At 39.6% G+C, this 20,386-nt stretch overlaps 2 protein-coding genes across 2 annotated transcripts in view; one reads left to right on the forward strand and one right to left on the reverse strand.

Annotated features, from left to right (window-relative positions):
* On the reverse strand, nucleotides 1–2,547 carry LOC145479487 (transmembrane emp24 domain-containing protein 7-like). The gene is made up of 3 exons (XM_081457867.1): nucleotides 2,160–2,547; nucleotides 1,022–1,309; nucleotides 1–583 (listed from the first exon to the last, which is right to left on the reverse strand). The coding sequence occupies exons 1-3, from the start codon at nucleotides 2,316–2,318 to the stop codon at nucleotides 401–403; spliced, it is 630 nt and encodes a 209-aa protein (XP_081313993.1). The 5' UTR covers nucleotides 2,319–2,547; the 3' UTR covers nucleotides 1–400.
* The window catches only part of LOC145479469 (uncharacterized), a 25,848-nt gene continuing 8,008 nt past the window's right edge, over nucleotides 2,547–20,386 (forward strand). Inside the window, exons 1-23 of the mRNA XM_081457842.1 lie at nucleotides 2,547–2,774; nucleotides 4,354–4,413; nucleotides 5,560–6,511; nucleotides 7,064–7,203; nucleotides 7,886–8,086; nucleotides 8,685–8,799; nucleotides 9,213–9,304; nucleotides 9,452–9,603; nucleotides 9,800–9,983; nucleotides 10,129–10,189; nucleotides 10,382–10,437; nucleotides 10,702–10,788; nucleotides 10,899–10,942; nucleotides 11,638–11,733; nucleotides 12,374–12,509; nucleotides 15,074–15,220; nucleotides 15,754–15,987; nucleotides 16,437–16,658; nucleotides 17,071–17,278; nucleotides 17,914–18,062; nucleotides 18,647–18,958; nucleotides 19,533–19,814; nucleotides 20,142–20,347. Coding sequence (XP_081313968.1) covers nucleotides 2,736–2,774; nucleotides 4,354–4,413; nucleotides 5,560–6,511; nucleotides 7,064–7,203; nucleotides 7,886–8,086; nucleotides 8,685–8,799; nucleotides 9,213–9,304; nucleotides 9,452–9,603; nucleotides 9,800–9,983; nucleotides 10,129–10,189; nucleotides 10,382–10,437; nucleotides 10,702–10,788; nucleotides 10,899–10,942; nucleotides 11,638–11,733; nucleotides 12,374–12,509; nucleotides 15,074–15,220; nucleotides 15,754–15,987; nucleotides 16,437–16,658; nucleotides 17,071–17,278; nucleotides 17,914–18,062; nucleotides 18,647–18,958; nucleotides 19,533–19,814; nucleotides 20,142–20,347 — 4,175 coding nt within the window. The 5' untranslated portion in view covers nucleotides 2,547–2,735. The remainder of the gene's footprint in view (nucleotides 2,775–4,353; nucleotides 4,414–5,559; nucleotides 6,512–7,063; nucleotides 7,204–7,885; nucleotides 8,087–8,684; nucleotides 8,800–9,212; nucleotides 9,305–9,451; nucleotides 9,604–9,799; nucleotides 9,984–10,128; nucleotides 10,190–10,381; nucleotides 10,438–10,701; nucleotides 10,789–10,898; nucleotides 10,943–11,637; nucleotides 11,734–12,373; nucleotides 12,510–15,073; nucleotides 15,221–15,753; nucleotides 15,988–16,436; nucleotides 16,659–17,070; nucleotides 17,279–17,913; nucleotides 18,063–18,646; nucleotides 18,959–19,532; nucleotides 19,815–20,141; nucleotides 20,348–20,386) is intronic.

Raw genomic sequence — 20,386 nt, forward strand, 5'->3', positions numbered from 1 at the left:
TTGTGATAAAAAAGTAAGGACTTTAATGCTACCAAGAGACTTTCAAGTTGCTAATATCTCACTAATACATTTCCAAAAAAATTCCTGATGGAAATTCATCTTGTTTTCTGGTTCCTAACATTTGCAGCCAAAACAATAGCCAAGATTCTGCAATCAAATGATTATTCATTATAATACACATCATTTGTGAGTAAAAACAGTCAATGTAGTTGCCTTACAAAGGCTTGGCCTCTCATCAGCTATGTCCAACATGAAGATAACACAACTCTTTTCCAGCTACACAGTTCTTAAATTTGTATAGCTTTTGATGACTTTGCACATGCATTTCTCAAAGGGACTTCATGTGTTCACTGTACAAGCTGAAATAACTATGTTCCTTTCAAGCACCACTTTTCAACATCTAAATAGTTGACCTCTTCTCTGCGAAAAATCGTCGAAGAATAACTACTTGGCAGATTCCCACTGAAAGAATGAGGCAAGCCTCGCCAATTGACCACCATTGAATCCTTTCATTCAGGTATTCTGCCATATCACGCCCTTGAGACTCTCTTAAACGATGGTGAGTCTGGTAGTCTGACGCAATCTGAAAGAAACAAAGAAATGAAAACTGACGACAAACTGATTTGTAAATTATGGAACTACTAAATACACATCTATGCAGTATCAACTCTCACCAACATGTATAGCAACTGCTAACAGTACACCAGTTAATAATTCTGCAGTGCATGATTTCCCTTATTACTACCCAGGGCTGTCACTGAGCTTTTATGTAGAAAGCTGAGAGGAAAAAGTAGCTAGGCCACCGGGAAGTGTGCACTCAGCTCCCTAAGTATAGTGTATTCATGCCCCCCCCCCCCCCCCAGAAAATTTTGAAATCTAGAGTCAGTAGACTTCCAAGCGTCACCCTCAGTGAGCAAAAGTTGAATCTACAATGTACAAAGTACTAAAATGAATATAATGATGTACACCTGGGGTTACGATACTACAAACTTACAGTGTATATTCTACAAACACAACCTACCTTAAGGTCTTCGTGTATAGTTACACAAGCTGTCTCCATCTGAGTAAGAGCAGTTTGGTGTGCTCCCAAATCTTTGGTTAGTGGCATTTCATCCCCGGCTTGGAAATCAAAGTAAACCACTTTGTGACTAAAGGTCGAAAATTCATTGCTGAAGCAGAACTTGTAGATTCCTTCACCTTGAGCTGTGAATGAGTGACTGTCGTACTGTTTCTTTTGGACATTGTAAATAGTTTTACCACTTTCATCATACAGAACTACATCCACATCATAGTTACCACCACTAATGACCTAAAAGGAAAACAGAATAACACCACGATTTAGAAAATCCTCCTTGCATATATTTACATTTGCCTTAGTTTTGCACTACTATGCAAACTTGTGCCACTTTCTCATCCAGTCTGAAATAAAATCCAAACCAATTGTAAAGTTCTTGCTTACACATGTTTTCCCATGCCTTGTGCCAGCAACATGTATTTGATTGATTGGTTCATTGGATCATCTGCGCCCTTTGTGGTTAGCAAATGATTACTTCGGTTTGGGTTTTATGGTGTGCAATTGAAAGCTACTCTATGCCACTGATGTGACATCAACAAATGTCCTGGAATTTCCACCAAGCAAGTTCCTTTGAGGTTTATAATGAGGTACTGCAATGTATAAATCACCTGCTGGTATGGCCATGGGGTGGATGAGTCATAAACTTTTACAGAATTTTTTTTTTTGAGAGCAGAAATTGTGTGCAAGGGGTGAACAAGTTTTAACTAATCGAAAGTTAAGAAAAAGAACAATAAGCTTCTTTTCTTTCCCAGAATATCGCAGTAGCAAACACTGTTAATTAGGATTAAGTAAAATGCCTGACCAGTTGCTGATTGAAATTTCAAGAGAAAATAAAGCTAACTTAACAGATCGCACTAAAATATTAAATGCAAACGTTTAAACAACGAACGGATTAAAAGGCAAGGCGATGTATGCAAGCTTAACTATTATAAGGTACATGTAGTTGAAAGCCGGTACATGTGATCAAGCCATGTTTATTAAGATGCTACTGATTGGTTTGTGTAAAATCACCAAATCATTAACGCAAAATAAACAGCTTTAAGAAAATCGTAGTTTTAAAACCCAAAACGAACTGAACACTGACCTGAAATTCAAGCGTTCCTTTGGTATCTTTCTTGATATCTTCATAAAAACACTGTCTCGCGTTATCTTCCAACTCGAAAGTCAACTCCGTACATTCCACGGCGATCAAGGTTAACAATGCAACAACTAAACCAACTACAATGCCACTCCGCCAATTCATAGTGTACTACTTGAAGAATGATTCCTGATCAGATCGGCGGGAAAGCAAGTAATGAAGATCGTTTGTACGTCGGTTTTTTCCGACGTCAAATTTTTAATTCGAACAATATGGCTGACTATACGTGGCATTCGAGAGGCGACCGCAAACCCTTGTGGGATAGAATTGTTTGCAGCGTTACTTTCTTCTCAGCGGTTTGCCCATCTCACCCCTTCCCGACCCCTCCCCTGTACTAAATAATTACATTTGTGCGGAACTGGCACTAGTTCCTTTTTTTCGCGGGCAAATTCCCTTGAGAAATTGACTAATCAGTTTTCGATTGCCGTGAACCGCAAAGCCAGTTATTTCTTAGAGTTTTCTTGCTTTTCTGGAGGAAAATGCTTGGATCAGGGAGGAAACGGCCTTGTAGGTGACTAAGTAATGAGTGTTGGAATCAGCCAAGTGAATTTCGACGCTCAGGTAAGCCATCTGCTTGATGACAATTTGAACAAAATTGTAGTTTGAATCGATGAGTCGAGAGAAATGAACGGAGGAGCAACTGCATGGTTAATTCGCTTTCCTTGAGTTGTTGTTCTTTCTAGATGCAAAGTTTATCTAATTTTTATTCTACACTAGTGTTTCACCAGATTTTAATATTTGAGCTTTCGTGTGGTATAAAAACATGCCGACGTAATTTTGTTGACTCGCTCTAATTACGCTCGCTATAAACAAAACACAATGCAAAATTCTTTATTCGTCTTAACTTGATATGACAATCGTGTTTGGCGCAGAGCAAAGCCGTTTGCTAAAACTACGGTAGTAGAGGAAGATCTAAGCTCAGGTGTCTGTCAATTTCTCGAATGAGCATTACAGTGATTTGTCTCATTACTGAGCTCAAGTTTGTGACTACAAGAGACCCCGTGTTTGTGTGTTCACTATTGTCAATGTTTGCTGTTCACATCTGCCAAACATGCTAGCTTTTCTCATTTCAGTAAGACTGGGTTACGTCGGTATGGTACCTAATGATATTAAAAATTTATATAAAAACCAAGAAATCGAGCATAAGCTAATTACCGTCGGAAGTTTAAGCTTTCATGACATGTAATATATTTTACCTCGCAGCTTCTGATGCTCTGCCAACAAGCGCTGTATAAACTTCATTAACAGTGAAAAATGGCAGTGACAGATTTATAGATATTGGGATTGTATTGTTGCTGTGCTTCAATTGGGCCTCTGTATTTTAAATGTCTAAACCCCCTGGCTGATGCTCAAGAACATATTAAAATTATTGATTTGCAGTCAAATGCTGAATGCCCTCAGGACATCACAGATTTATTTAAATTTGGTGTTACCCTCTGTAATCTAACAAAATGAGCATAAAGCCTTGAGATAATAAGCTGAAATGCCAGAGGAATTTTGTTCTCGTGATGAACTTGTGTTTTTATATACTAGAGAGGGGATTTAAATCACTGAGAGGGCACATTGCGGCATACTGTACAGGCCATATTAATTTTGTGATATCTGATATGCTACAGCTGGAGGCTCTCGCCCAGTGTGGTGCCATGCACATAGGTAGCTGTGTATTCAATATCACCGTTTGAGTCTTTCAAGGCTCACTGAAATTCAGAATCGGAATAACATCCATGTATGTTGCAATCACACTGACATGAATTGCACAGCCTAGAGGGTCAGTTAATGGTGTTGACTTGCCTACAACTGTAGTCATTCAGTGATCAAGCAAATACAAAATTTTTAAAATAATTTTTTGCTATATTTAATGGAATTCGTTGCTAATCCCATACACATTTAAATTTTTTAAAATTTTGAGCATCAGAAATCTATGCTGACATTTAGGTGTTAACTTCTAAAGTATAGTTTACATGTATGTAAGTAAAACAAGGTGTCTTTTCTCCAAGCAAGATGCTTCTTGGAGGATGATTAAGGTGTGGGTTTGATTACCAGCTGCATTGATCCTCATGATCTCAGTGACTATATTTTGGATTTTTAGTGCACAAAGAGAAGTTAGGAATTAACGGCAACATCTCTCTCCTTGCTACAGGTGTTAGAAGATGAAGAGGAAGCTGCGCTGGAAAAGGAAGATCAAGAAAGGGAACAAGAGGTTAGTTACCAAATTAAAATCCCTTAAATCTACAGTATACAGTTTGTTGCATAATATTCTCTCACTATTTTCAAGGGTGTTTGGGGATGACTATGAAACAATAAATCCTGAAGTCTGTAAAGAATGTTGTGGGATAACCTGCAGCAGCAATAGACTACGTGTAGCCTTCCATCCAGCTCAGGTGGAGCAATGACCAACAACATTAAGTCACACATAAAAGCCGGCTGTGATGAACCATCTAGTTCTCACAATCCTTAGCTTATTAGAATGGATTTGAAGCTAATAGCTTTTGGGGTTTATATATTTGTAAGCAGAATCCTTCTTTGCATGCAATGTATTTCTTTGAGAAGATTGGCTGGATCATGTGTACTAACGGCATCCATGATCAATTGTCCATCGATACCTTCGATTGATACCCTCGATTGACCTCTTGATCAGTACTTGATCGACATCCTGATTGATACTCAGCTGACACTCAATTGACACTCGATGAACAGTCGGTCGATAGTTGGCCAAGTGTCGACCAGGTCATGCATTGTATGCCTTGATTGAAAATCAATGGACTATCAACCGAGATGTCAATGGAGTGTCGATTGAGTGTCAACCAAGGTGTTGACGGAGTGTCAATGGAGTTTCTACTGAGGGTATCGACACTCGGCTGCGGATGTCTTTAGTACCCATGATCTAACATTCATGAGAAGCTACATTACCTTGATAAGTTTGTTACCAGGGATAGCTTGCTGACATGAACATGGGGGGCAGGGTTGGGTGTCTCTGCAATCTATGACAGTATGTACAGTAATATTAAATACAGTCGAAGCACCCTCCCAGGGGTCAAGAATTATTCTTGTGCACACTTAATAGCGTTAATAATTTTATACGCTGTATGCAACAGAAACAAGGAGAGCTACAATTAATAGTTGATTGTGTTAGGTGCTATATGTAGACCAGAAAAGACTACTTTCAAGGTTTAATTACCAATGCTTCAGTGATTCTCAAGAAAAAAGAGACGTGTGTCGAGAGAAAAGACACATCTCATTTCTCTCGAGAGAAAAGTGATGCGTCTCATGAGAAATGAGAGGAGAGGTGGTAACTTACTTTTGAGCAGTACTGTAACTGTGTCAAAATTTATCCTTTCTCTTGAAGATTCGGGAGTTGTTAAACCGTGAACTTGACGATGGTCTCCTTGACGATGACAATGCGTCTTTCTCATCACATGACCTCAGAAGCTCAGGATATAGCAGAGATACCCCATTCTCTGATGATTTCTCTGAACAAGCACCTCAAACCTTCTTTAATGGACAAGATGCCAAGAAGATCGTACCATCTGAAAGAGGTGCATTTGAGAGACCTCCTCTGATAACTCAGCGTGCTTTTCCTGTCATTAACGGATCAGGGCAAAACCAAGATTTGGACAGGATAAATCAACCTTACAATTATGACACAAGACATCAATATGAGGGTCATTATGATAATCAAGGCTATTATAATTACAGAGGACAAGGAAGTCCATATAACGGGCTAGTTGATGGGTATGAACAAAGTTATGACCATCATCAAGGTGGTGTAAATGATTATCGCACATCACCTGATTACATGGATGAAGGAATTAATCACTATGGAGACTATAATCCACCACAGACAATGCAAGGGCAACATCATTATCCTCCTTCTCAGTCTAATTATCCAGCTTCAAATTTGGATGAGGGCAACAATAGCTCTGGTAATCATGACTTCAATGAAGATTATATAGGTTATGATGAAGGAGGTTCTGAAGGGCAAAATATTTATGACAATGGTGCTCCGAGTGTTAATGAGCAGAACTATTATAGAATAGATACTCCTGGTAATTATAGAGTTCAATACCATGGACAGCACGAGTCTATTCCTCACGTCAGCGACAGGGGCTCTGAAAGACACACAAGTGAAATTGCAAATGGTTTCTCAGAAGATGGTACACAAGACATTGTGCAGCTTCAGATATTATACAAGGCACGGGGAAGAAAGCTTGAAGAACTGACTCAGATGCTGAAGAACCAGGAAGAGGAGATGACAAAAGAGATCCGTGTCTTGAATCACCAGAATGCAATGATGAAAGGTACATGTATGCAAAAATTGAATTCTGAATTTAATTCTCCATAAAATAGGTTTTTAAGCCTCTTTACAGAGTTTGAGTTTGAGATAACTAACTATACAGCAGTACATGTTGATCTAAGTATGGCCTCCTTTAGGGCACAATATGAGGATAAGTAGTAGTGGGTTAGTACATGTAAGTGAAGCATCCTCCTAAATACAGTAAAGCCCCAAAATAATGCATTCGCTTTTTGCATAGATCTGCAAACCAGGAACTTCTGACAGCAGTTTGTGAGATGCTTCCACTTGAATACTGCATGTCACAAGAACTTTACTGTTGAACTGAATTTTCAAACTGCAAGAACTTCCTTGTTGTAACATCAAGCAAAGAACGTGGTAAAAAAAGACCTGCAACAAAATTCAGCTCACTGCTTTGAAGCACAAGCACTTACATTTTGTTCCATTAAAAATATTACAGCAAAACAAATCTTGACTACGACCAGTTAAAATAAGAATACAGACTGTAGAATGTACTATGTTAATAAAATCTGCAATCTTCAATCATGGTATTTTTCAGATGAACGTGATGGAATTTCAGCCAGTCTTGAGAACTCGCAGAAAATGGTACAGGCATGTAATACAGAGTTAAACAACCTGAAAGGCCAACTTGCTGCTGCCTACCAACAGATCAATGCATTAAAGGAAAGCAAGGAAGAGGTAGAAAAATGGGGTCTTGTGTAATAAAGGCATCGGCAGTCAAGTGTCAATCAATATCCTCAATTGATACCCTCAATCAACCCTCAATTGATACTCGATTGACATTCCTTCAACACCTGGGTTGAAACTGAATCGACACTCCATTGACATCTCAGTCAACAGTCAGTCGAGAGTCAACTACTTTTCGACCAATTCATCAGTCTGTGAACACTTGGCAGACAATCAACCGACTGTTGAACAAGTGTCGATAAAGCATCGACCGAGTGTTGATCATGATGTTTATCTGTTCATCCAGAAGCAAATAAATGCCCCGGACATTGGAGCAAACTTACACCCTTAAGTCCAGTGTACTTGAGGAGGAGGGATTGGTGGGACAAAACCCTTCTTCAGCTTGTTAGCTTTTTAGAGTGTTAAGAGTACACCTCATCTACAGAAAATTTGACAGTTATTGATATGTCTATTAGTGAGTATGATCATAAAGAAGTACAGTGTATTAAGGTTCGGAAACTACAGTACTGACTTGACAGTTGTATCTGTCAGTTCATTAACAATTTCTCTTTTTCTTGTCACCTGTCCTGCAAAACAATATCTCAAAATTTACAAAGAAATAAGACCTTGATGAATACTGAGAGGTTATGCCTGCTACCCAAATCTTGTCATTGATTATTTTGAATACCTTCAGGTGGTCAGCAAACTTCACATAACTGAAACAACTATCGACAGTTTGAATCAGCAGTTGGCAGAGTTGAGTCGTTCAGAGTCACTGACAAGGGCCAAGGAACAGCATGAAAGTGTTGTGAATGCTATGAAGAAAAAACATGAAGAACAAGTTCTAACACTGAAACAAAAATTAGATGAAGCTGTTTTAACAAGGGACTCTAAGGTGCAATGGAAATATCATTAGTTTTGTTTGCAGGAAATTTCAGCCATTTATTCTTCTTAGTAAAATTAGGCACATGTAGTAGTTGGTTAAATATGTGTACACATCTGCAGTGCAACGTTGTTTTGTGACAAGCTGTAAGGAAACATTTTGCATGTTGCTTGGCATGATCAGTATAGATCTACACTGTACAGTACAAAAGCCAGCAGAAATTGAGCAATTACAGAGTGCAAAGAAAACAACAGCAAAATTTTGGCCTTGCCCTTCAATCAGGCAAGCTGTAACTATGATGTACTGGCCCAAAATCATTCTCACTAGCCTCCAAAAGTTCATCTCTAATAGCACTTCAGTCTGTAATTTGAATTTTCCTCGAAACTTCTCTTGCCCATTTGGTAAGTGCTGGACAGAATGCATAAGCCTTACTGCAAAATCCACTAGCCCGGGCTATTGAACAGGAGGACTTTCTTTGCACGCTGAATTGGAGTGTTCATATCTACAGTTATTGACATCGAGAGGCAAAATTATAGGGTACCTGTACATCATCTAATATATTATATGTACATGTAGAATGTTTTACAAATTTTGTTTATTTCTTTGTTAGCATGAAGAGGCTAATCAGTTGAGAGATGAACTTGTCGAGAAAGCAGAAATGATCAATTCACTGACAAGGAGCCTGGATTCCAGTCAAAAGCAGTGTCAAGAAATTCTTAAGTCAGGTACAAGTTGTGTACACACACACACACATGTACAAAGACAATAACTAAATAATAACTAGATTTTTTTTTCAAGTTTTACACCTACATGACTGTTAAATTATTTTGCTTTTGAGTGCGTACATTTGTGTACAATGTTCTGATATCTTCCAAACAAAGGTGGAAAAATTCTAAGAAAGGGATTCGGGGCTGTCTTAAATTCGTGAAAATCCACGTGAATACCTGCCATGTTGTAACAATCATGTATGTCATGAAGATGGTCATAACATTTCACAGGAAAGGCTGACTCCATGGTAACCTGTTATGAACCACCTGACCTTAGAGTTTCTAAATTCTCTTATCTGCGAAGAATTTGCTGCAGTCATGCTTACATGCAAATGCTCTTTAAGTTGTTAACATTTTTTTTAAATGTGTAGGGACAATGTCAGAGATCAACCAGTTGAGGCTGGCTCTTCAAGAGAGTTCTACTGCCAGGAATGTTGCCGAGGGACAATGCATTTCTTTAAAGGTAGGGATCTTTAATAAAGTTTTCCATCACCATGGCAACATTTATGTGCCACTTATTAGTAGCATATAAAATTGATGTTGCCATGCTGATCTGGCATAAGCACATACTGATAAGCATGCTGACTGTGTTGGAATTTTTTTTCTTCAGCATGAACTGTCAGAGCTTCAAGAGCAGGTCAAGATGTATGAGAGTGCAAGCCGACTTGGTGTGGGATTAGGATCAAACATCCACAATGATTCTTTGCCACATCTCACTGTGAGAAATTTGAACAAAGAAAACTGGAGTACCCCAAAGTCCCAGTAAGTACTCAGTGCTAATGCTCCATTGTTAGCGCTGTAGATTCTTTTACTATGTAATAAAATTACAGTGTGGTCAACGATCCATTACAATAAAATCCCAATCACTGCCTAAGACACATGTACATGTACTTGCAGTTTTTTTGTTGGGGTCTACTGAGAAGTTCTGTAAAGTGAGTGTGCTGTCTTTCTTTTTCAGCAAAGCACCACTGGAAGAAACAATCGGTGAGTTGAGGCGAGAACTAGAGCAATGTTTGGTTAGTAATAAGTCCAAGCGAGAGCAAGTACACAAACTGGAGACAGAACTTGGCACTGTTAGGGATCAACTGAAAGATCAGGAAATAAAAGCACAGAGAATGGAAAGGATCGCACAGGAACATGAGGTAGAAATAAAGTACTGTCTTATGAATGTTTTTAATGAATTCATGACCATATTGCAAGCATTATATATTAGACCTTGTTAAGGGTGACTGTCCTCTTGCCTGATTGCTGATATGATTGTTTTTCTTTACATGACAATCTCACAAGGTTAAATCACAAGAATTGGAAAAGAAAATTCAGGAGTTAGAGAGTAACAAGACAAACCCAGGTAGTGCATTGTGTAACTTATCTTTAGTTAATAGATCAACTTTCTTTAGTAATATTAAAGCTGACTTGGCTGAGCATGTTAATGATATTTCCTGTGTGCATATACAATGTGCCTGTTTTGCAACAAAATTAGTTCTTATTTATTTGCTTTACTTAAACTGCACAATTTGAGTTCATGTTATTTGCATTTCAGATGAAGAATATCAAGAAACCTTGAAAGACTTGGAGGTAACAAGGAGAAATTTACAGGTACATGTACATTTTGTTCTCCACACGGCACAATGTGAAAGAAAATTCTTTTTCTTGAGATGATGATGGGTACACGTGTAATTATAAGCAGTTTTAAACTTGGATTTTTTTTTCATCTATCATTATTTTAGCCTTTCATCCCATCTAGTAAGGTGGTGTTTATATGCTTAATATTTATCAGATAAATTTGTGGAATAAATTAAAATTGTGCACTTTCTGTATTTTATTCCGTTGTTTACAAAGAGTGTTTGTTTTAACTTGCAGGAGACTGCTGCAAACCTGGAAGAAGCTATCCGGGAGAGAGAAGAGTTATCAGAGACGTGTGCTGACCTGAAAACACAGATGGCTCAGGTGCATGTAGAAGAATGAATGTTAAATACATTGTACAATTTTGGTATTCCATTGACACCGGCATCAAAGCTTGCAGGCAGACATTGATATATATTTTTTTGACATTTCAGATGGTTGCAGAATTTGATGAAGATAAAAGGATCAGCATAGAAAAGTAATTATGCCTGAGGGAGGGGTCTTCCATGTGAAAGGGTCAGGTTGCTTGTCATCTCGCATGGTGATGTACATGTAAATTGCAGATTTTGGTATCATTTACTATAGATTGTCCTGAGTAGAAGCCATGTTTTAGCTGTCAGGGTATCATTTAGGGTTGTATGCTGAGGATATTCATAAAAAGAGGCCGTCATACTTTGCTGGTGGTCTAGACTGATCAGGCTTTAAATTTCTATGCCAAATTAAGGCTAAGCACTCTTAGATTGCTCTCCTTTTTGGTTCTCCTGTCCATTCCTGACCCATTCACACTGAAGTTCCCCAAGTAATTTAAAATATTACGTTAAAGTATGGCTTACATAATTATACTCAACAAGGAACACATCTTTACCTTGGGATGGGAATTGCATGGTTCTTTACGGCTTTCTCTTAGGCCTTCACGGTCAATATTCAGGCCTAGGAATTAGGCAAAGATGGGAAGGCTTCAGTATTACAAATGGCAGCACTAAAAAGCAGGAAGGGCTTGAGAAATTGTGCAGTTGTTTATGTATCTATTTCTTAGACTTAATGTACAGGTAAGTCGACGCACTTTAGTCGGAGCTCCCTTAACAAACATTCTTCTTTATCTAATGATCCTTTGAATGTACATTCTCCAGAAGCTCACTAAATAGTTATTGCTTATTACTTTTCTTCTCTAAGATGCAGAGAAGCTTGTCTACAGCTTCATGAAGATGCCAAGAACTTGTTAAGAGATCAGCTGAACCAGGAGCATGAGAAGATTGTCTGGGATTTAAAGTACGTCTGATAAATTGCTTATAGCTTTTATTGAATCACAAATTGTATTTGTACAGTTTCCCATTCTTAATGTCCTTTCAGAAAGAAATGTAATACATGTGGCTGTCAACATCAGGATATATTAAACTGAACTAAGCCACTTTGCTGGGGTGCAAAGACAATCAGTTTTCCAGCTTCCCCTCTGGACAAGCTGTAACTGTTCAATTTCACTACAGAAAAACTTTTCCCACTACCACTATTGATTAATGCAAATTTACCGTAATTAATAACGCTAATTTGATCTCTTAAAGTACCTCTGTAATTCTAATTTTCTCAAACTGAATTTTACCCCGAAAGCTTCACTTCTTCGTTGGGCAAGTGAAGGACAGAATCCAGTGGCCCGGCTACAAATCTACTAGCCCCGGGCTGTCGCACATGACTTCCTTTGCACGCTGCTTGCCATGCCTTATCGTTTAGAGAACATTTGAATGTAAATTAAAGCGAATTGGTCACAGACGCTGGCCATGGTCGACCCCAGCAAATGCAAAAAGCGCAATGAAAAAATCCAAACAGGAAACAAAAAATTACACACCTGGGACTTTACAACAACTGCTGGAATATCGCCCTACCGATTGATTAAAGTATCTGTGCTCTGTTACAGGAGAGATTTAGAAGAACATAGCGAAGAGTTGATCAGGATAAAGGAATGCTATGTTCAACTTGGAGAGGACAGCCGCGGATTGGAACAGAAGTTAAGAGAAGAATTTGAAAAGGAGAAGCAGATGTTATTATCTGAGGTAACAAGTACTGCATGGGAACCGGTTTTTTTTTTATCCTGAGCGGATCGTTACAAACATCTCTCAAGGCCGAGGCCCCATTAGGGGCGGGTTTATCCCGTATCCCATTAATTTCAGTTGCAAAAATTAACAATTTTGTTTTCTCGATAACCTGTTTTATATGATCCAAATCTCCCGTTAATTTCTTACCCAAATGTCCCGAATCCCGAAAACCCCTAATAGGGCCTCGATGTTGGCTCTAAGACTGATAGTATTGGTCACTGTTCCCTGGTTCCACAATGCAATTGTGTTCTAGCAATATGAGTTTATTTTCAAGCTGGCTGATAACGTGAATATGAAGAAAATCATCAGGTTTATGGGTGTAGGTTAAAGTGCCACTGAAACGAAATTTTCGTATGTGAGATTTTTGCTTAGTAATAAAGTTTCAACCTTACTTGGAAACACTGCAGACTTTTTTTTCGCATATGGTAAGCGAAAACTGCTTTTTCAGCCGTTCGAAATTGGCTGGTTAAGCCCAAAATTGGCGGCCATCTTGGCCTGGCCAAAACAGCCTAGTGACGTCACTGGTTGTATTGCTCTCATGCCGCGCTGAAAATTTAGAGTGATTATGGGAGAAGAGAATACTGTTCGAAGTCCCCCCCAAAAAACATCTTAAGGACATCTCAGGGCTGTAAAGCAGATAATAACAGTAGCCTTAGACATGAAGAGGTGGAGAGTCGATCCTGGGGCTTTTCAGTCTATTTAATTGGATATTTTATGTAAGCAAGCAAACGAGTGGGAGTTCTTAGATCGCAAAATGATCGGGACTCTTAGTGAAATGGCCAGCACTCAATTAAACAATATCTACACTCATAAAGTTAAAAGACATGAAAACAAGAGAAAGCGGCTTTTGAAAATATTATCCGGAGTGCTGCTGCACGAATCGTAGCAACAACGTTTCGAGTTTTCGAGTCGCTTCGCTTCGAGGAAACCGGACGCTTTGTGAGTTTCACCGCGGACGAGATTGTGCCACAGTGACCTTTAGTCTAGTTGTATCTGCTACATCCTACAAGTTATCACAACAGCAACAATTTAAGAAACCCTCTTCTTTTATATGAGGGAGCGAATTTAAACTATAAAGGTAAACTTAGCTGCCATAACCCTACAATTATATGTTTTCAGGAAACGAGAGAAAGCGTGACAATGTCGGCGGCGAAAGGTCATATATGCAAATTACTTCAAATTCTGTTTAATAAACCTTCGACTAAATAATAAACTAGTGACGTTTAACGAATTGCTTTGAACTTGAATACTATTAAATGAAGATCATAGACATAAGTATGTGCTAAAGAACTCCAAGTTATCCATCGGCCGTGAAATATTACAATTGGGAGATACGTGTAAAAGAGAAGCGAAATTCCCGCTTTGTTTACACTGATACGTATGCGGCGATAAAGCAAACCCTGCTGCGGATCACAATTTTCAAAGATACATTTTGTCTACCACAAGAACTCTCACTTATTAGTATCATAAAAAGATGCTCTCTGTGTGCAAAGAAGTACTCGACTCAAAGCTTGTGGACCGTTAATAACTTCATGATTGTGCGGATGGCTGATGCGCTTACGGCTTTTAATGCAGCAAAGTTGCCGAGGATATATTCGAACCTTGTTAATAGACCTTAGATAAACGTGAGAATCCAAATTTCAGAACCAGGCTGAAAACAGACGACGAAATATCGTGTTTAGGCTTCAGGACGTGATACAAAAGTTGCCACACTCGTCTTCGAAATCTCCAATCGAGTACTCAAGATGTTCGAAAAGTATACTGAGCTGTTCTAATCTGTAGCATTCATTTTGGTGAATCTACATTCTTTGGCGCCCTCCAACGTTTATGATGTGTATTTCCTGTCAAGGCTGGACTGAAATTACAAGGTAGGAAACTAGTAGGTATCGACAATATGAAGAATAAACTTAAATGAATCAAGTGAAAACAAGAGAGAATCTTAAGCGCTTCTTGCGTGAATACAACCAGTGACGTCACAAGGTCCTTAAACTCGGTTCCAGAGCCCGGACACAGTTTTGCTCCAAAAAGTCGATTTCAGCAGCTAAAAAGAGCACTTTCCGTTAGGATTTGACAGAAATAAAGTTCACCATTATTTTAAGCACGTTTGAAACTATAAATTGGGCTAAAAAAAGAGAGTACGAAAATTTCGTTTCAGTGGCACTTTAAACCTCTGGTTGGGGTTGCTGTTTGGTTTTTTGTGTGTATGTGTTCTTAATCAAGACACTTAAAACTTTCATGGTGCATCTCTCCACCCGGAATAGTATGACCAACTGTTAGGAAGAGGCTAACCCTGGCGAAATGTTGCATTGGAGGGGGTGGGGGAGGCGAGAGGAAGTGAGCGGAAGTTGAATTGTGGTGGACTACACGGCAGCATCCCTCTGAGGGCCAGAGAGTAGTAATACACCTAGACGCCTTGTACTACACTAATCAAGTGTCTGCGTGAAGACAGAGCTGCGCTTGAAGAGAGACAACTGTATTCTAATATGGCTTTTTTAATTGGTCTTACTGCGGTGTTGTTTCAGAACGAAGCTAAGTTAATGGATGAGCTACAAGCTTCCCTTGAAAAGCAATATGTCGACCAGCTGGAGAAAGCACAAGAGCAGTGGAAAGAAGACGAAATCAGAAGAATTAATGACGAACTTCAGAAGCAAAAGGAACAGCTTCTAAAGGTTAGCATAATATTGCAGTTGCTTCTGTTTAGTATGAGACGGGTTTTGTAGCATTACAGAATGACTGCTGCAGTTTATTTAAACTCGCTTAAAACTGTGAAGAATTTTTGCGATGCTATTCGTGCAGCCTTGACCTTTAAATCGCTCTTTTGCGATGTGACAGAACCCAGTTGTTCAAAGAGTGGATAACGCTATCCACTGGAAAAATCACTCCCTAGTGGAAAAGTGAAGGCAAAACAAACTACACTATCCACCGCCTGAATAGTGATTCATCCGCTGGATAGCATTGTCCATCCTTTAAAAGGAGAGGGGCAAGATATATAGACATGTATGTAAGTAGCTCTTGGAATCCGTCGGTCAAACGTATAACAAATGTCAAAGACTTTAGCAACAGCAACGACAGCCGCTATGGCACTCAATTTGATTTGCTTAGCGTTAACGTTACTATAACTGCAAATAACTGCAACAACAACAACAACAACCGCGGAAATCTTACTGATGTGCTTCACACACGCTTTTCCTCTCGTTTGTAGAATATTGAGGAAGAAAAGTGCAGAGCAGTGGAGGAAGCTGTGTCTAAAGCTCGTAAGGAATGGATCATGGAGAATTCCAAGGTAGACAATCAGTCTGACATTGAAGATCAGATAGCTGCTGCTAGGAGAGAATGGATAAAAAATCACAATGACGAATTAGAAAGACGCTTGTCCAACGCCATCCAAGAAGTGAGAAGAATCTGGGATGAAGAACAAAAACTAAAAACAAAGGAGGTAAGAAACAAGTGTGTCGCACTAACCCATGGACGTTGCCCCACAGCCATAGGTTTACCTTGGTGGCGTTGCGGTTCATTACCGCGTTCTTGACTCGACGAAGACGCGTCTTCCAAGTTTTCCACCTCAGTCGAGTTGCTGTACTCGATATTGATTGAATTTGTCATATATCAACTGCAGTCACGTTGTTTGTCTGGTTTACTGTGGAGCGACTTTTGTAAGAATGTAATACGTAGTTTCTTGTAATTCAAAAGAGAGAAGTACAGGTTTGCAATCTTTATCACCAAAAATGCCGTTGCGAATGAAATGTTTAAAAAAGAAAAACTGCTATCAGAAAACTCGTTACACTTGTTCCATTGCAAATAATGTTTTATCGGAGTAATGCTTAACTAACAAAATTGTTGATTTTGATCTCTCTTTGTTAATTTTGTCGTAATATTTTTCCTCAGGAGATAGACAAAGTTCGCGCCGAGCTTGAGATAGCTCACGGAGAATCACGTGACCAGCGACTCAACCAGGCAGTTGAACTGGCTCTGTCCCAGGCCCAAGCGGACTGGCTGAAGAACGAAGAGGAAATTAGACAACGAGAGATTGATCAGGCTGTTGAGGTGGCCATTACGAACGCAGTGGCGGAGGCCAAGGTAGAATGGGAGAAGGAAATCATGGCACAGGTAAGTTCTCTGAAACGCAGATCAAGGGCTGGTTTTGAAAAATGGTCAAATCGTTGTCGAAAAATTTCCTTAAAAAAGTTAAAGAATTCGTGAGCACTGTCAGTAGGTCAGGAATGCTCACGAGTACTCACGAAAATTTTCGAGCACTCACGACAGCTTACGAGCGTGGTGGAATTCCAAAAGCTTTAGAGAAAGGTTTTAAGAAACTAGCAAGTCATATACATAGTTTAGAAATCAATTTACCACCTTAGTTTAATCAGTCCAAAAATTTCTTTATTGATTTTTTCGTCGTTTTCTTGATTTTCTATCGGACATAAAAAGAAAAGGAGTCACACGTATTTATGACAAAGTCTTCCTTTCTGGCACATAGAATGACTGTTTTCATTTTTGTTTCTTATCCGATATTTTAAAGGACAACCTACTGCAGACTTCGCTCGCTCAAGAGAGGGCTCGTTGGAAGAAAGAAAAAGAATCGGTGCGAAGCAAAGCGGTAGAAGCTGCTGTAGCTATTGCTGAAGTGAAGTGGTTAGAAGAGGAACAGAAGAAAATCTCTGAAGCGGTAGAAGAAGCCATGCAGACAGCGAGAGAAGCATGGCAAGAGGAGAAGAAACGGGAAATAGGTATTAAGAGTTTGTACAAGCATTTCTTATGAACAACTTTGTTTTAAAATTAATTTTAAGTCAGAACTTGTTCTTGTTCTTGTTCTTGTTCTTGTGCTTGTGCTTATGCTTGTGCTTGTGCTTGTGCTTGTGCTTGTCCTTGTCCTTGTCCTTGTCCTTGTTGTTGTTGTTGTTGTTGTTGTTGTTGTTCTTTTTGTTCACTCTTTCATCCAGAAGTATGAATGACTATGAGGACTGGGAAATTATGGGTACTTTAACAAAAATAATGGCTGGGGGTAGAGGGGGCTGGGGGTGGTAATAATCTGAATTCCATTCACTGATAGTAGCGATACTGTTATTCTAACAATGTGTTTTGAGGTTATTTTCGCTTGTTTCGTTCGTGTTTAAAAGAATTGATCGTGAAAATGGCTAAAACGAGAACTCGTTACAAGAAACAAGCTGTCCTTATGGGTTAGGCTAGTTCCGTGGGACAGTTGGCATTCCTAAAGCAGGAATTGTCAATTATGCGTGTGTATCAGACTAGGACTTCTGTCTCCGGTTTTCTTACCCTTCCTCGACTGCTAAGTGTTGTAACTTGCGGCAACAAATCAAATACATGTGATGTAATATATCGCCATTTTGATACTGGTGTACAGCTATGGCGGTGGATGCTGCTAGGCTGGAGTGGACTGCCAGAAAGGAAGACGAATTGAAGCGTGTTTTGGAATCTGCTAGCTCTCAGCTTGTGGAGCAGTTTGAGGAACAAAAGAAAGAGGCTTTGGAGAAGGCTATTGGCGAAGCACGGGTAAGAACATTAATCGAAAGGTGGCTAATAAAACCGCTGCGTGTCCCGCGATATCGCACATGTTGTATGCCATGAAGTTTTCCCGCCAACATTTGACACGTCTGTCACATCTTCCAGTTGTCCCCCGCCATGGTATGTCGTGTCCATAACATCTTACAGTTGTTTCCCGCCATAAGATGACGTTTCGGCCCCTCCTCCTCTCCCTCCCCACAACTTCCAGTTGCTTCCCACAAAAGGTAGAATATCCGTCACAGTCTCCAGGTTTTTTCTCGCCATAATGCTTCGCTCCCGTTAGAGATGATTCCCGCCAGAACGTGCCGCAGTTCACAGATGCTAGTTTAATTTTTGCCGTTGAAAAATGGAATATAATAGTTATGCCTGCTTTCTAATAATTTACGATAAGACATCCAATTTCAGTTATGACTTTACCCACTGCAATTTGTGTGAACGGTGGCCGTAAGTCTCCCGTATGAAATGTATATATATATTAAAAGTAGGATTTAGATATTTATTTTGCCTGGGTAACCTATTTAAAACCTTAATATACTTCTTGAAATATTTCAATATCATTTCAAAACATGCAGTTGCAGTGGGAGAAGCATTTGTCGGAGGAGAAAGGCTTGGAAGTCGCCTCCCTCAGGGAAGAGATCTTCAGGGAATTTGAGGAACAAAAGAAAGCGGAAATTCTGGAAACGTTGGAAGAAGCCAAGGAAGCGTGGATCGAGGAGTCCGAGGAACAGAAACGAGAAGAAGTGAATGAAGCTATGGCTTACCTTGAGTCCGAATACACTAAGAGTCTAGAAGAGTTTAAAGATAAGACATTAACAGAGGCTCTTGAACAAGCTAGGAAACAGTGGACTACCGAAGAACTTTCACATCGAGAAGAAATTGTTAAGGTAGGTGGAATGATTTGTTACTGGTCGGGGAGCCTCGCTAAACGTTACAATGGGCACGTGTGGGCTTGGCAAGAGTTTTTTTGATGGGGGAAAACGCAGCTTATATTTCAAGCATTTTGTGGTTATTTATAGTAGGATAGAAGGGTAGCGGGGAGGGAGGGAGAGACAATTTCATTTTGGTGCAAGGCAAGAACAATACTTAGCTATTCATCAACTTGAAGGTGACCGCTGTGACTAGTATGTGAAACTGACGTATCGATCGTTTCCTTCGTCAGAGCTTCACAAACTCGCTTCGTCGGTTAATTTGCCTTTACAAACTTCAAGTTGATAATTACCTTAGTCAGTGTTTCACTTAGAGCAAAACAATTCCTTTGCCCTATGACCCAGCACAACAATTTCCTTAGAAACTAATAACTTTGCTCCTTCCTTTTATGTGCCCGAGCACGAGAATTCAGAGAGTTACTGTACACTGTAGCATTTTCATTATTTCATTCTAAGCTTCTTTTGAATAAAGGGAAAATAGTTTTTTTTTCATCCGGTGTGGACACATGTAAAAGCCTTTATTTTTCCATAGGCTCGTCTGGCAGCTGCGCGAGAGGACTGGCGCCGGGATATGGCCCAGTCTACACAAGTAGAGATCGACCATGCTTTGTCTACTGCCAGAGAGGCATGGGCAGCAGACCACGAGAAAGAACTCGAGGAGCGTGTGAGCCAATTAGAGAAGGATCTAAGAGAACAACTGGAAGCTAAATATGACGAGGAAAAAAGGCAGCTTGTAGATGATACACTACGAGAAGCGGAGGCGAAGTTCAAGAACGAAAGAAGGAAATTAGAAGAAGAACTGAGAAGGAATAACGTGAGTTTGTACTTAACGAATAAATCCTCAGCTTTCATGAGGTACACTTATTTGTCAGTTTTGACTGGTCTTTTGTACCACTTGACGTTATTTCTACCAAAACTAGTCTAACGTTTGTGCTACCTACGTTTGGGCCCTCTTGTACATAATATACAGATGTCAACACTCCGATGCAGAAGTCATGAATTTAATAGAACATAAAGACAAATTGGGAGGTAAGGGTTACAGCTGTCTAAATAGGCGTAGGGTAGGAGTCTTTTAGGTGTAAGTTTAATAAAATGCTTAATTCAGTTCTGTTCTGCTGAACACTTTCTATTTTCCTCCCAGGCAGACGATTCGTCACGTGCTAAATGGCAAGACGAAAGGGCTCGCTTAGTGGAAGAACATAAGAAACAACTCCAACACATGCGCAGTGAATACGACTCTAAATGGGCAGATCAAGGTGCCCAGATTGAGAGGGATCTGGGTATAAGGATGAACGCTGAACTAGAGAAAGCCAGGAATGGTTGGGACAAAGAACAACAGGATGCGAGGTGTGCTTTTCATAAAATGTTTCGTTTACTGTTTTGGTT

Source organism: Orbicella franksi, chromosome 2 (genome assembly GCF_964199315.1).
Source record: "Orbicella franksi chromosome 2, jaOrbFran1.1, whole genome shotgun sequence".
Classification (NCBI taxonomy): domain Eukaryota; kingdom Metazoa; phylum Cnidaria; class Anthozoa; order Scleractinia; family Merulinidae; genus Orbicella; species Orbicella franksi.

Excerpts from the sequence above, each read along its gene's own strand:
- LOC145479487 (XM_081457867.1), bottom strand. The coding sequence starts at position 2,318 with ATGAATTGGCGGAGTGGCATTGTAGTTGGTTTAGTTGTTGCATTGTTA. Across the intron at positions 1,310-2,159 it reads AAGGAACGCTTGAATTTCAG|GTCATTAGTGGTGGTAACTA; the intron begins GTCAGTGTTCAG and ends TTTTCCTTTTAG. Across the intron at positions 584-1,021 it reads CTATACACGAAGACCTTAAG|ATTGCGTCAGACTACCAGAC; the intron begins GTAGGTTGTGTT and ends TGTTTCTTTCAG.